At 50.1% G+C, this 12,624-nt stretch overlaps 2 protein-coding genes across 2 annotated transcripts; one reads left to right on the top strand and one right to left on the bottom strand.

Annotated features, from left to right (window-relative positions):
• The first annotated feature begins 3,185 nt into the window (after nt 1–3,185).
• CASK (peripheral plasma membrane protein CASK) lies at nt 3,186–11,334 on the top strand. Its single transcript, XM_018641062.1, has 23 exons — nt 3,186–3,244; nt 3,563–3,675; nt 3,752–3,857; nt 3,943–4,120; nt 4,290–4,365; nt 4,607–4,782; nt 4,861–4,943; nt 5,043–5,167; nt 5,294–5,464; nt 5,557–5,675; nt 7,788–7,868; nt 7,973–8,059; nt 8,316–8,448; nt 8,545–8,600; nt 8,687–8,765; nt 8,854–8,939; nt 9,065–9,142; nt 9,359–9,457; nt 9,624–9,830; nt 9,922–10,090; nt 10,191–10,347; nt 10,444–10,570; nt 10,688–11,334. The coding sequence occupies exons 1-23, from the start codon at nt 3,186–3,188 to the stop codon at nt 10,868–10,870; spliced, it is 2,748 nt and encodes a 915-aa protein (XP_018496578.1). The 3' UTR covers nt 10,871–11,334.
• Nucleotides 11,335–11,581: 247 nt separating this feature from the next.
• On the bottom strand, nt 11,582–12,455 carry LOC108864820 (uncharacterized). Its single transcript, XM_018641061.1, has 4 exons — nt 12,333–12,455; nt 12,032–12,214; nt 11,736–11,834; nt 11,582–11,650 (listed from the first exon to the last, which is right to left on the bottom strand). Exons 1-4 carry the CDS (start codon nt 12,453–12,455, stop codon nt 11,582–11,584), a joined length of 474 nt encoding a protein of 157 aa, XP_018496577.1.
• Between the last annotated feature and the right edge of the window lie 169 nt (nt 12,456–12,624).

The raw sequence follows: 12,624 nt of genomic DNA, 5'->3' as shown, positions 1-12,624 counted from the left end.
GCAAGAGACGTCCCCAGACAGCCGTGGTTCGACGTCATCGAACTCCGTCTGCTATCCGAATAACGCGTGAGGAGCTTGAGATCTCGTGGGACTCGACTCACGGAAACCTGCTGATCGAGATTACGGAAACGAGGACCGACTACTTACTGTGAGCTCTGTACTCGATCAGAGAGCGGAATGGGCGAATCGAGCTGTCTCGGTGGAGACCGCGGAAGATGGTGGTGGAGGCGCAGGGGGCGGCGATCGCAGAAGAAGGAGATCTTATCTAGCTCTGGATCGAATTTGCCTCCTCTGTACATATAAGGTATTCGGAGAATAGTTGTAACGCTTCAAATGAATGTGCAACCGAATTTATTCCTGAAAGACGATTCTCATGTCATATCATGGTGATCGAGCGTCATGACTGGGCCCGGTCGTTGTGGTACCCCGATCTGCGCAAATGAGGATTTTGAGATTCGCGAAAAAGTAGACAAGGTGATTTTCCATACTGTTCACCGCTCTGTCACAATGGGCGACTCGAAACTTGCTTGAACTAAGCACGAAGACTGAGGGTGAGTCTCAAGAACTACGAGCGGCTCTTGAGATGTCGGAACAACCCAGGGCGGGTATCGACTTCATTGATCCGATTCACAAACCGACGGGTGGTCGAGTGGTCAGCGCCGATTCACAAAAGATGTCACCTGCTTCTTCCAGCGAGGTTAAACATAATCGAGGATCTAGTCATCGGAACGTATGCTGCTCTCGCTATACCCGGATCTGAGATAGAGCAGGGCGACTCCGCAGTCGCTTCGAGGTGTCCCTAGGGTAAGCGGAAGAATTGCCCTTCGAGCACACGATATGTAAACGTAGAAACTCCTTGTGAGTCCGGCCGGAAGGTCCGTGGAGATACCATACACGGTAGTGTCGTTGACCAATGATATCCTCACCGAATCGCGTCCGCCAGTGGGGATCACGAGCCCGGCTGGAATGAATGAATGGACGGATGGACGGATGAATCTCTCTCACCGGAAATTTTCAGGTGAAATACGAAGAGGGACGAAAGGTGACGAGTGTGACCATGAGCAATCTGGACATAGCTCCCAAGTTCTGTATGATATATATATCTTACTTCTGCTTTGTTCGTGGACTTCTCTCTAACGAATCACGGAGGGTGCCGCATATTTGCACCAAAGCTTTTCCGAATTCCACACCGCCGAGCTCAGATGGCGACGATATTATCGTGTGGGATTCCCCTAGAATCCTAAGATTAAAGTAATTTTTGGAAGGATGAAAGCCCGCTCACGATAACTTTCCGATCCCGATAGTCCGAGGGCATTCCGAATGATTTCAGCGGATGACGTGTGCGATTCGGTCCCACTTTTATGTCATCAAGAAAGATATTCGGTGCTGCTATCTAGGCCGCTTCATCGACTAGAAGTTTTACTCGATTCCGGCAGTAGAGATTCCGATTGAGACTCTGCCCCCTCTCCCCTCCTGTTGCATCTCGTCGAGCCCAGAGGTCGAGCAAAGATCGGGGGACTTGCTCTCTTTGAGAAGCTTTTTCTTTTGAGGACCTCGGATCCTCTCCTCTCGACCTATGGAAAGACTATGGTCGATCGGCTGCACCGGGAGGGACGCGCATTCACATGTTGGACGCGACGAACCTCGGCCGAGCGAAGACTCAAGAGGGCCTTATCATTTTTTTCGGATCGGGCGACGGTTCTCAACAATCGAGTAAGCTGTCCACCCGAGGAGAGAGATTCCAGTACCTATGCCTATTTTGATGGTTGAGATCGAGAAACGTGGGAACATGCCCATAACCGGGAGAATCATGAGAGTAATTTAGCCAGTCTGATATGATGAGTTTTGGCTTTGCTTACATGTATCTTTCTGAACGATATCCTCCTTTCCCAGAGCATCGACTAAATCACAAAACTTCTATATACCCCCGGAGGCATTTCACGTCAAAGTAGGTCCGAGGAGAAGCTGAAGGATGTCGCTCCGGTTAAAACCAGTGGGTGTCCCAGAGCCAGGTAGTTCAGAAGGAATGACGGGTGATAGAGGACTACTCCCCGCGTTTCGCCATTTTCACGCGACTCGAGAATATCGCTGAAGGAGCGCCGCACACTTTCCTCAGGTGAATCTGATCCCGTCGTTGCGGTGGGAGCGATCGTTCTCACCTAAGCTAGCTTCGGTGCAAGGATCCTTCACGCGTGGAACAAACAACCCTAACAAGGACTCGGCCAGCTTTTTCTCGTTCGCGGCCCATGTTTTCCCGTGACCGAGGTGGAGACAGCACGTCAATGGGCTCTATGCCGCGAAACCTGAAGCCTGTCCCCGACCCAATGGTGGCAGGGCCGCAGTCCGGTCTGCGCCCTTTGTGTGGTCAGCGATCCTATCCGCTGCTCAATGTAGGAGCTCGGGTGAATTGAGCTCGATGCCAAACTCGGGCCGGGAGCATCGAATCATGACCTACAATATAGATATGCGATACCCTTATATGTTTCAGCTCTTTAGAAAAAAAAAAGCGAAAATTGCAGTCAACATTTCGAAATTTTTCAACCCTTAGAGGATACGTCCATCCCAGTCGGACTTCGACCTGTCGACTCAGGAAAACAGCTGCTCCCTCCTGGGATTCCAGCGAAGCTTCCTCTCATGATCCCGTTCTACGACTTCCCTCGATGGGTACGAGACTGAACCCCGCTCCCGTTCCCGTCAACGCCACCCACGGCTCTCGACCGAACGAGGAGTTTTGTTTCTCTACCGCAGCGCCCTCTATTCCCGTTCCACTCCCAACTGCTCCCACCTCTGTTGAAGTGTACGTGGTGCGAGTTTGTTATTAGTTCATACGCTCTTCCGAAATTCCGTGTTAAGCTCATGTGCATTATTCGAGCTTTGCGCTCGGAAGCCGAGAGTGCCAAATCTAAAAGCTCCTTGTCACCTGCTTCATCTCAATCATTCGATATGAACGGCGCTTACTATGAATTGCCCTGAGCCCTATCCGAATTATCGAGCACTCCACGGCACCGAAATGCTGCAACCTGTTGACATTAACGATCGTTTTCCTGCTCAAATAATGCCCGCGACATGACCGGATCAACTTTGCGATCCGCTAAAAGTGTTGGGACTGATTCTCTGATGTATGATCTCCAACCGTGAAACCTTCGATCGAGGATCGCAAGGCGTGTCGGCGAACGTCCTAGAACATGTCCACAGAGAACTTCTGTTTCGAGGATGCCTACGACATCCTCGAAGTCATCGAAAGGCGAGTTATGCTGAGTCAATCATGTCGCTCGAAAACTTTCTCTAACCCTAGAACAGCCAGTCCAGTCTAGCACGGGGGAATCAGGATGACGACTCGATCCATCACCGCGAATCTTAAAATCCGAATCACAGGTCCAAGCCAACGCCCGCGAGTAGTCTCACAGGCCTGCGTTTATCGAAGAGGCTATTATTCGAGCGCATGCTGGAGCGGTGTGAAGTAGTTGGAAATTGTTGGGTAGAATTAGGATCTCTCGCGCAATCGGGATCTTAATTCGAGTGTAGGACCCAATTTGTAAGCTTCGACTTTCTCCTCAACCAGAGGTGCCTTCAACGTTGTCCGGCGGTGCGTGCACCATGCGACCGGCAAACAATACGCCGTCAGGATGGTGGACAAGACGAGATTGGCTACATCAGCAGTCCTCACGGAAGAGGGTAGGAGCCTAGGGATGTCTTCCCGCTGATGTCGCATGTTGCCGCCACCGGCATTAGCCATGAGTCCTTTTTCCAGGTCTAAACAGAGAGGCTGACATCTGCCACTTGTTGAAGCACCATCATATCGTACAACTTCTAGAAACCTACAGTTCGGGGGGATTCTTCTTCATGGTTTTTGAGTAGTGAGTTGTTTTGCATCTTTCCGAAGGTAAAGGAATCTGAGACCATTCCGATATTCCTTTAGCCTGACTGGAATCTTCCTCACAGTTTGCAAGGGGGTGATCTGCTGAATGAAGTCGTAGAACGAGCAAGCGCGGGTTTCAATTACTCAGAGACTGTTGTCTCGCACTACATGAAACAAATTCTGTCGGCAGTTCGATATTGTCATGATCACGATGTCGTACACTGCGACATCGGTCCCGAGAGCGTCATGCTAGCCACGAAGGTAAGTAGTCGTCTTCATGCCGCATTCTCGAACTCTCTCGCGATCTCCTCTCGATGAAGTTCCAATGAACAAAATAACCAGGTCGGTTAAGGACTGGCGAAATTACGAAAAGCCATCGGAATGGGAAGTGATTTCCATGGCGATGACATCGAAAATCGAAATTCTTCAGGACTGCTCGGCTCCTGTGAAACTAGGCTGTTTCGGGAACGCGATCCGGCTCAACGACCTTCAACCCTTGAATCAAAGTGCGTTTCAATCATCATCCGCCGTTTCTGATAAACTCAATGAAGGCTGTATGAGGCTGTAAGGCCACTCGACGAAGACTCGGGATTTTTTCGAAGGGCAGCAGCGTGAAGCTCGTCTTCGCATCGTTTTTCTTGCTCCCCGGGAGTCTAAACTCGGCCTCGGATACTCGGGCATGTATGAAAGAGACTGTTTCGACAACAAAATCAGCCAGGTAATTGAATCCCTTCCCCCTTCCCCCAGAGCGCATAAGACAGAAGCATTTCACCGCTCCGGAGATCATCCGAGGCTTCATCTACGGCAGAAGCGCCGATATCTGGTCTTGTGGTGTTCTCTTGTACACATTGTTACGCGGGAGTCTACCTTTCATCGGGAGCGGCGCTAGATTGGAAGAACTGATCTGCCGAACAAAATATGAGGTGTGTGAGCTTCGTTTCTCTTCGAATCGACCGTGAAGATGAAGGTCCCGCAGAGCTAGATCGACGTCTCACTTCCAGATGAGCGACCCGATTTGGGACGGAATTACTCGCTCAGCGAAAGATTTCCTTTCGCTCATGTTGGTCAACGACGCGGTCGACAGGTTTGTGCCTCAGGCGACATTCCATCGGATATATGTTATGTAACTCTCTCATTTGGTCCGTCGCAAGTTTTCTTACCAATAAGGCTCAACTCCGTGCAGGCATTCAGCAGGACAACTGCTCGAGCATCCCTGGCTGAAGCAAAGAGTTTCCTGCGCTGCAGACGAGTACCTTAGGTCGACGGTGGGTCAACTCCGGCATCTCAATGCTCAGAGACGGACGAAAAGTAGGTTTTGTCATTCACTGCTCGAAAAAAAACTCCAGCATCCGTACAGGATTCTCTTCGTGATGCAGGCTGTGGAATCGGCTAGGCGATTTTCGCCCTCGGAAGGTTCCGGATGTCGGATTCCAGGTTTTCGCTCCCGCCTCGCCGAATACTCTAACCTTGATATACTCCTACCAGAGAACGTTATGGCAGCTGTCAATTCGACCAGATGGAACGATACAAGAGACTTCAGACTAGGAGGCACGATAAGCGAAGAGCGAGCGGAAAAGCTGCGTAGGGAAGATACCGCCAAAATTGGTACGAATTCCCCTTCAACCCAACTCGCACCCGGAACCACGATCAAACTGCCGATCGTATTCGGAGCCTGAACTGCTCATTTTATTCTCCAGATGCTGTCTCGGTGATTTTAGACTCGCTGGACGATCTCGATTGCCTTAAGGATTCATCCTATGAATCCATAATGATGGACAACCTTTTGACGGACCAGCGACTGATCTCCACGCTACAGGTGAAGCTTTCCACTGTTTCCACCCCCGAGCCCGGTCGTTTATCCGACGATATCCACTATAGCTGTAGGAGATGATATGTTCCTGTCGACGAGTGAGCGCACTCTACGCGGCGCCAGCCTGCGAGGTTTCCGAGCTTCCATACGTGTTTTTGATGCTTACAAGCCGCCAAGAAGACCTGAGTGAGATCAGAGCTCGCGGTCGCTCGGAGTCCCCTCGAGGATCACTCTGCTAGTAGACCTCAATTTTTCGGCTCATTCGGATCCGTTGGGCAAATGAGCGGCATCGATCCGGGGAACTTCCCTCGAATGTGATGGCTAGGCTCAGAAGTCTATCGCTCTGAGCCAAGACTTGGAGCCAAGCTCGATGGGCAGAGAATAGCTCACTCGATTTGTTTGACATCATAGAACACTGATGGTGACCCCCAGATACGCGCTCGGAGCACCACGGTTTCCAAGGAAACGTCCGCTCTCACCTTATTTGGGGTTCCTGAGCACCGTGGTACTACGAGTGTGGTAGACGGCTCGCCATAGCCTTCGATGATCTGGATAGTTGAATTCTCCCGCGGTTCGTTCCATCCTTACGCGACGCCGAATCACCATGCTGTTCGTGTACGGATTTTTCCGGAATGTGAGGAATGACTTTGGAGGTGATCAGTTCATGAAGCGACGTAGCTCCCTGGACGAAGGGACTTGGTACAATGGCAGATCCGCCAAATCACTTCTTTCGCCTCAAAGACTTCCATCATCGATTTCGGTACGTAGCTAAGTCGGCGTTCCGAAAGGATTACCTCGACCCCAAGGATGTGGAGTAGACGACCTGTCATTCGAGAGCTCGACTCTAGCTTTTATTCAGCTATTGTTTAGAATACTCGACGGAAAGTCCGAGGAGAAGCTTGGCTGGCGCATCAATCAGCTCCGAGCTTGCCCCGCGATGGGCCTCCGTACTCCGAACGGATATGGTAGTCAAACTCTGCGCACCCGTAGCGTCTTTCGCGTTATTCTTTCGGGAGCGCAACATCATCGGCTTGATCTTCGGCCAATACAACTTCTCGTCGGTCTGGTTTCACGGGAGCGGATCGAATGAAGGCGCCTCGATTGATCGACTACATTCAGACGTCTGAGGCGTGGGTGCCGTGTTATGCTCTCGAGGGTCTCGGGTCACCGCGTCTTCTCCTCGAATCTCGAGAACGTTCGATCTGAAAGTTGAATACCGTCCCCTTTCCGGGCATGGCAGAAGCCCCCTCGGTTTAAAGCTTTCGGAGCACGACAGCTCATCGGGATGATCACTCTGCCTCTCGCCAGCGATAAATCCGATTGGGAGAGTCTCGCTATACAGACGTTGCGATTGGGAGGGAAGAGCTCTCACGCTGCCTCAAGTGGAAGCGACGGGGAATATGGCGAGGGCCGATGAAGGTCTCTCCTTTCCTCTGGGAAGGGAGGGAGGCAAAGAGGGAGAGACATCGTTCCTTTTGCTCAGCACAACCCTCATCTTGAAAGCAACACGCACCCAGCAGCCAATATTATGTCTCTTGACAGTTTTCCATTTTAGTCATGATCAGACGGAGCAGGTCTCCTCGCTTCTCCGCATATGTCGTTGAGGAGATGATTCTGAATGAGCATCCAGGCTCTCGACTTTGCGCTCAAGGTCAAACAAGGTCGCTGTAGATAGTGACGCAGCACAAAATAAGCTGTGATTGTGTATTGTGCACGATGAATGCGTGGGTGATTGAGCTGAGTTTCGAGAACTCGAACGATGGAAGCTAAGCCCGGAAGTAGCGGTGAAAGCGTCGGTGCCAGCAGAGCGAATAGTCGGGCATACAATCAATGCTCCTCTGACAGCTGAGCTCCGGAAGGCGCGCTATCAATCATTCCCGAGCTGTGAGCGCGGTCAGCCGAGCAGGAACACTTGTTGGTGCATTTCCGATCCGGAGCAAAGTGAATCGATCGAACGAGATCCGAGATCGCTAGGATATCGCAGAACCCGGAGGATGAGGCTCTAAGATACTCCATGGCCAAATGAGCTCGTGGCGAACCCCTCCTCCGAGCAGGCCACACAGCCGAGCGTGCAGTCCGAACTCACGATTCATGAAAAGCGCTTTCTTCTGGTTCCAGCTGTATGACAAAATCCAGCAGCAAAAATTGTTACCACCGACAGATCTGCCAGATGAGGACACTGCGTTGATTGCTCAAGAGGTGAGTATCGCCCCAAATCGTGATCATAGGAGCCGAGCGCGGAAAAGGAGGGTGAGGGATTCATTGAGCTCTCGATTAATGAAACTTCTCCTCTGTTCGCACAGATCGTCGATTGGATCGAAGACGGCTCCACCGAGCTCACAGCGGAGATGGAGGAGCTCCATGCGATCCTGTCGAGGCCGCACCTGCGGGTGAGTTCATTCCCTTTCTTCCCTGAGCCTTCACGCTTCCCGGAAATAAATTGGAACATTGACGGTCCACACGTAAGATAGGAGCTGATGGTTCACCTTGATAGGATCTAATTCACTGATTGAAGAGGAAAATCTCAGACATCTCGATGAGTTGGAGCTCCCTGGATTCATATGAAAATCAGCGGTGGTCCCCAGCTCCCGAGGGGACACGGTCCAACTGGATTGGCCAAAATTCGAGATCGTTTTCAATTTTCAGTCGTTGCTGCAAGCTCACGACGTGGTGGCCTATGAGATCTTCCGCGAGAACGCAGCCGAAGCGGATGCATATCCCCAGTCCGCGTTCCTGGATTTGAGTATGCCGACCAATGCGAACAGCCACAGCAGATTGTGTAATGGAATGGCCTTCGAGGGTTACGGTGGTCAAGTGAGGGGTTTCCAGGATCTAGACTCGAAATCCCCGGAGCGAACGAATCTTTCAGAGTCAGATAATATCACCCGCATCAGATTGGTTCAGTTCCAAAAAAACACCGACGAGCCAATGGTTAGTACCATAGAATGCGGATCGAGCATGAGTCTCGGATAAGGATCGACCTTATCTGACTCCGGTCGACGCCTTAATATCCATAGGGAATCACACTGAAAGTAGACGACGAAGGACGCTGTCTCGTGGCCAGAATCATTCACGGGGGAATGATCCACAAACAAGGTGAGACAAACGATCTCCTCGACGGGAATTCCAGAGTCCTACAGGTGTCCAGAAACCATTTGAATGAATGAACCACATGACCTTCCAGCTACCCTGCATGTCGGCGATGAAATATTGGAAATCAGTGGAGTCAGCGTCGCTAACCAGACCATCGATAGCCTTCAACGGCTGCTGGTGAGTTGAACATCCCCGCCAAGGACTCGATGTAACCGTTTGAAGTTCGCTGATACTAAACAACGATCAGAGCTCAAGGACTGACGAATGCTCCAAGCCCTAACCATTGGCTTATCCATATCCAGCGAGATGCACGGGGCAATGTAACATTCAAAATTGTGCCAACTTACCGAAGTGTCCCACCTCTTTCCGGTCAATCTAATGTGAGTGCTGCCCTCGCTGAACGCGAAACGTGGAGCGCTACCCAAAGCCGTTCTTAAATGTTTGTTCTTTTTTCAAAACGAATTTTCGATTACAGTCACGAGATCTCAGCCACGGTACGGCCCCGGCCACTGTGAGTACCCAACTCTTCCGTCGTCGAGACTTGGATTGGGATAGGAAGCCCTAACATTCATGTCGAATTTTCCTTGATTCCACAGGTGTATTTAAAATGTATGTTCAACTACGAGCCGATGGAAGACGAACTGATTCCTTGCACTCAAGCAGGGATTCCTTTTAGGATTGGTCAGATCCTTTTGGTGAGTATGCAAACTAAGGATTTCGGGTCGGCTGCGGCTGAACCCGCTTCTAGGAGGGCCAGACAAGTGCTGCGTCTGCTCAACATCGAATGATATGCAGGCCGAGATAAGAGCAGCCGCTTGTCGCCCGTCAGAAAAATTAAATGCTCGCTTTTTCAATTTTCAGGTTATAAATAAAGATGATCCAAACTGGTGGCAAGTTCGCAAGTTTTCCCCCGATGGCCCATCTGGACTCGTGCCTTCTCCGCAACTTCAAGAATGGAGACTCACACAACTAGCTTTGGAAAACTCTAAAAATCGTTCGCATCACGAGTCCATGAATTGCTCAATCTTCAGGAAGAAAAAGAGAGACAAGGAGAAACACTTGAGCAAAGTAAGACGCCTCGAGTCGTTGCGAAGATACAGCTGGTCTCTTGATATAGGGAGCCCGATAGATGCCTTCATGGTTTCGTCTTTGTTCGCAGCGCGCTCTCGCTGATGAGATGGATATGACTTGCTATGAAGAAGTCATGAAGGTTCCTGGTTTCCAACGCAATACTCTTGTTCTTCTGGGAGCTCATGGAGTAGGACGAAGACACATCAAGAACACGCTAATCGAAGGAAACCCTGACAAATATGCCTACCCGATTCCACGTGAGTTCAATCTCCCGGGAGATTCTGAAATATGCAAAAAGGCTTCCGCTAATGTACCCCGAGGCACCTTTTCGATTTCATGCGTCTACCTCTCTCGCAGATACCACTCGCGCCCAGAGACGTGGTGAAGAAAAAGGTCATCACTACTTTTTTGTTGATCAAGACGAGATGCTGCGGGACATAGCAACCAATCAATACCTCGAATACGGGAGTCATGAAGGCGCCATGTATGGAACGAAGCTAGAAACGATCAAAAGGTAGAAAATTCTTTAGGAGACTTCCGAGTTCTACGAATCTACGTATTATTATCCACCGATGACTCCGTCTAGAACCTCTCCAATAATCTATTCCAGCATAATCAATAGCGGGAAGATCGCGATACTGGATGTTGAGCCGCAAGCGCTGAAAATGTTGCGATGCGCGGAATTTACGCCCTTCGTCGTTTTCATCGCGGCTCCACCGATCGAAGCTGTGCCAGATGTACGTTCATCTCTCCCACCTCTAGACATTCAACACCGCCTTCTCTGGCGATCGATTGCTTTTCTGTATAGCTAGGCACTGATTACGATCAATGAAGGATGGCTCCTCTACTTTCAGCTTGATGGTAGTTTGGAGCGTCTGAATCGCGAGTCGACTCAGCTTGCGCAGAGTTTCGGGAGGTGGTTCGATTTGACAATCATCAACTCGGACATCGAAGAAACCATCCATCGCTTGCGTGAAATAATCGATCGTCTTCCAGTCGAAGAGCAGTGGGTCCCAGTTAACTGGGTATATAGATAGCCGGAGCCCATCTGTAAGTGTAGCGCGGTGTGAGGAAGCGTACCCTTGTACAATGAGCAAACTGAATGAATTTTCTGAAAAACGTTCAAACCCCCCCCCGTCGCGCTCGAACGGAGGAGAGCCGAGAGAACAAGCTCGAGTATAGCAAATAATTCCATGACCATACAATGTACTTCGAGAACTCAAGTTCGCGAAACACACAATCGGTGCCAATTTCATGCAGCTTGCAGCTCAGACCTCATCGGTGGAAAACTATCGGCTGCTCAGTGGTTCTCCACTGTAAGGATATGTCGTTATTGGGATCGTTCCGGATTTGTTTCAGTTGAGATCGTGGCACCTAGAGCCATCGAGATGTTTCATTTGTGAAGGTCTGGCTCACTCAATTCGATCAGTAGCCTCGGACCCATCATTGTGTGATTGGATGCTCTTGGACTGAGGGTAGCCGAGAGAATAAATTCTATCCGCATTATAGAAGCCTGCTTGTCTTGCTTCATGAACCCCACCTCGACTTCAGAGTATCTCATCGGAGCGAGGTACCTCTAGTACCCGTCCTCTTCCTAAATCTTGAACGAACGCCGGCTTGGAAGCATTAATGATTTATCCGCTCCAAATATTTCAACGAAATTATAACAATTATAATAAGAAATTATAACGACTTCATGAGGTGAAACTTCCCCCCATAGGTGGTGGTGGTAGAAATTGGTCGCAACATCAGGCCCTCCCTCGCTGTATCAACATCGCGTGTAGGACGTGACACAGGCCCACAACAAGACAAAGAGCCTGAAAACGAATTTGCTTCGAATGAAAGGCATTCAGAAAGGGGGCCCCGAGAGCTGATAAAAAAATATTCCGACCTGACACTCACAGCTGCTCCGACGAGAACCGATTCGTTGTAGCCTTTGATCAGCATGGCGATGCCTCCAAGGGAGTACATCGAGAAAGCCGCGCAATGGAGAACGAAATACTGCCGGTGTAAAATCGATTATTCGAGCCAAGCTAAAGATGCACTGCGGCTGTCAGAATAACAGCCACCCGAGGTCCATAAACCGTTCAGGGTGTCTCTATTATGACAATTTGACCGCCACTGAGTGTATGATGAAATGAACCCAAAACCGAATAATACCGGCATATATGTTAGTGTTCCACAATCGATCAACTCACGAAAAACGTTGTCGGCAAGATGGTCCCCGTTATGGATAGTACTGCAGCGAGGAGGATCAGAGTGAACACGATCAAGTATGTGAACGAAGTCAGGTTGACGAAATAGAGTCCGATATTATAGGCGGGGACGTAAGGACGGTCTCTGGTTTGAACTGTCATGATGAAGATGATCAGAGCGAACGCCTGAGATAAAAATATGACGTTCGTGATTGCTTCTTGGAAAGTTTAAGTTCCCAGACTAAGTCAGTCCCGACAATCGAATGCCTCCCTCCTGGGAACTCTCGATCTTCAATCCACTCACCAATTGCAGACAGCTCAGTATCCCACTGATTGAAGAGATAAAGCTCCGATTAACAGTGATAACCCCTCCGGGGGAGGTCGACGTGGTTGTGACCACAGTCGTTTGCCGATAACTTGCCGACATTCTGAAGGAAACCTTGGAAATTCCCAGTTCTCCTCTGAATCGTTTGGATTGGGGTCTCCAAGGTTTATTCGATGGTCTGCGGCAAATAAAAGTACACCAAATACTCACGAGAGACGCCGACACCTGAGATTTGAGACTTACGAAGAGCACGAATGTCGCCCCAACAGAA

Source organism: Galendromus occidentalis, unplaced genomic scaffold (genome assembly GCF_000255335.2).
Source record: "Galendromus occidentalis unplaced genomic scaffold, Mocc_1.1 scf7180000077522, whole genome shotgun sequence".
NCBI lineage: Eukaryota > Metazoa > Arthropoda > Arachnida > Mesostigmata > Phytoseiidae > Galendromus > Galendromus occidentalis.
Note: the sequence above shows the minus strand (reverse complement) of the source record. Positions and strands in the feature narration are given on the sequence as shown.

What these genes read in the sequence shown, in the direction of transcription:
- CASK (XM_018641062.1), top strand. Translation starts at nt 3,186, where the DNA reads ATGTCCACAGAGAACTTCTGTTTCGAGGATGCCTACGACATCCTCGAA. An exon ending in GTCAACGACGCGGTCGACAG is followed by an intron (nt 4,944 to 5,042) that starts GTTTGTGCCTCA and finishes AACTCCGTGCAG; the next exon opens with GCATTCAGCAGGACAACTGC. An exon ending in ATATGCCTACCCGATTCCAC is followed by an intron (nt 10,091 to 10,190) that starts GTGAGTTCAATC and finishes CCTCTCTCGCAG; the next exon opens with ATACCACTCGCGCCCAGAGA.
- LOC108864820 (XM_018641061.1), bottom strand. Translation starts at nt 12,455, where the DNA reads ATGTCGGCAAGTTATCGGCAAACGACTGTGGTCACAACCACGTCGACC. An exon ending in TACTGAGCTGTCTGCAATTG is followed by an intron (nt 12,215 to 12,332) that starts GTGAGTGGATTG and finishes TTTTTATCTCAG; the next exon opens with GCGTTCGCTCTGATCATCTT. An exon ending in CGGTTCTCGTCGGAGCAGCT is followed by an intron (nt 11,651 to 11,735) that starts GTGAGTGTCAGG and finishes ATTCGTTTTCAG; the next exon opens with GCTCTTTGTCTTGTTGTGGG.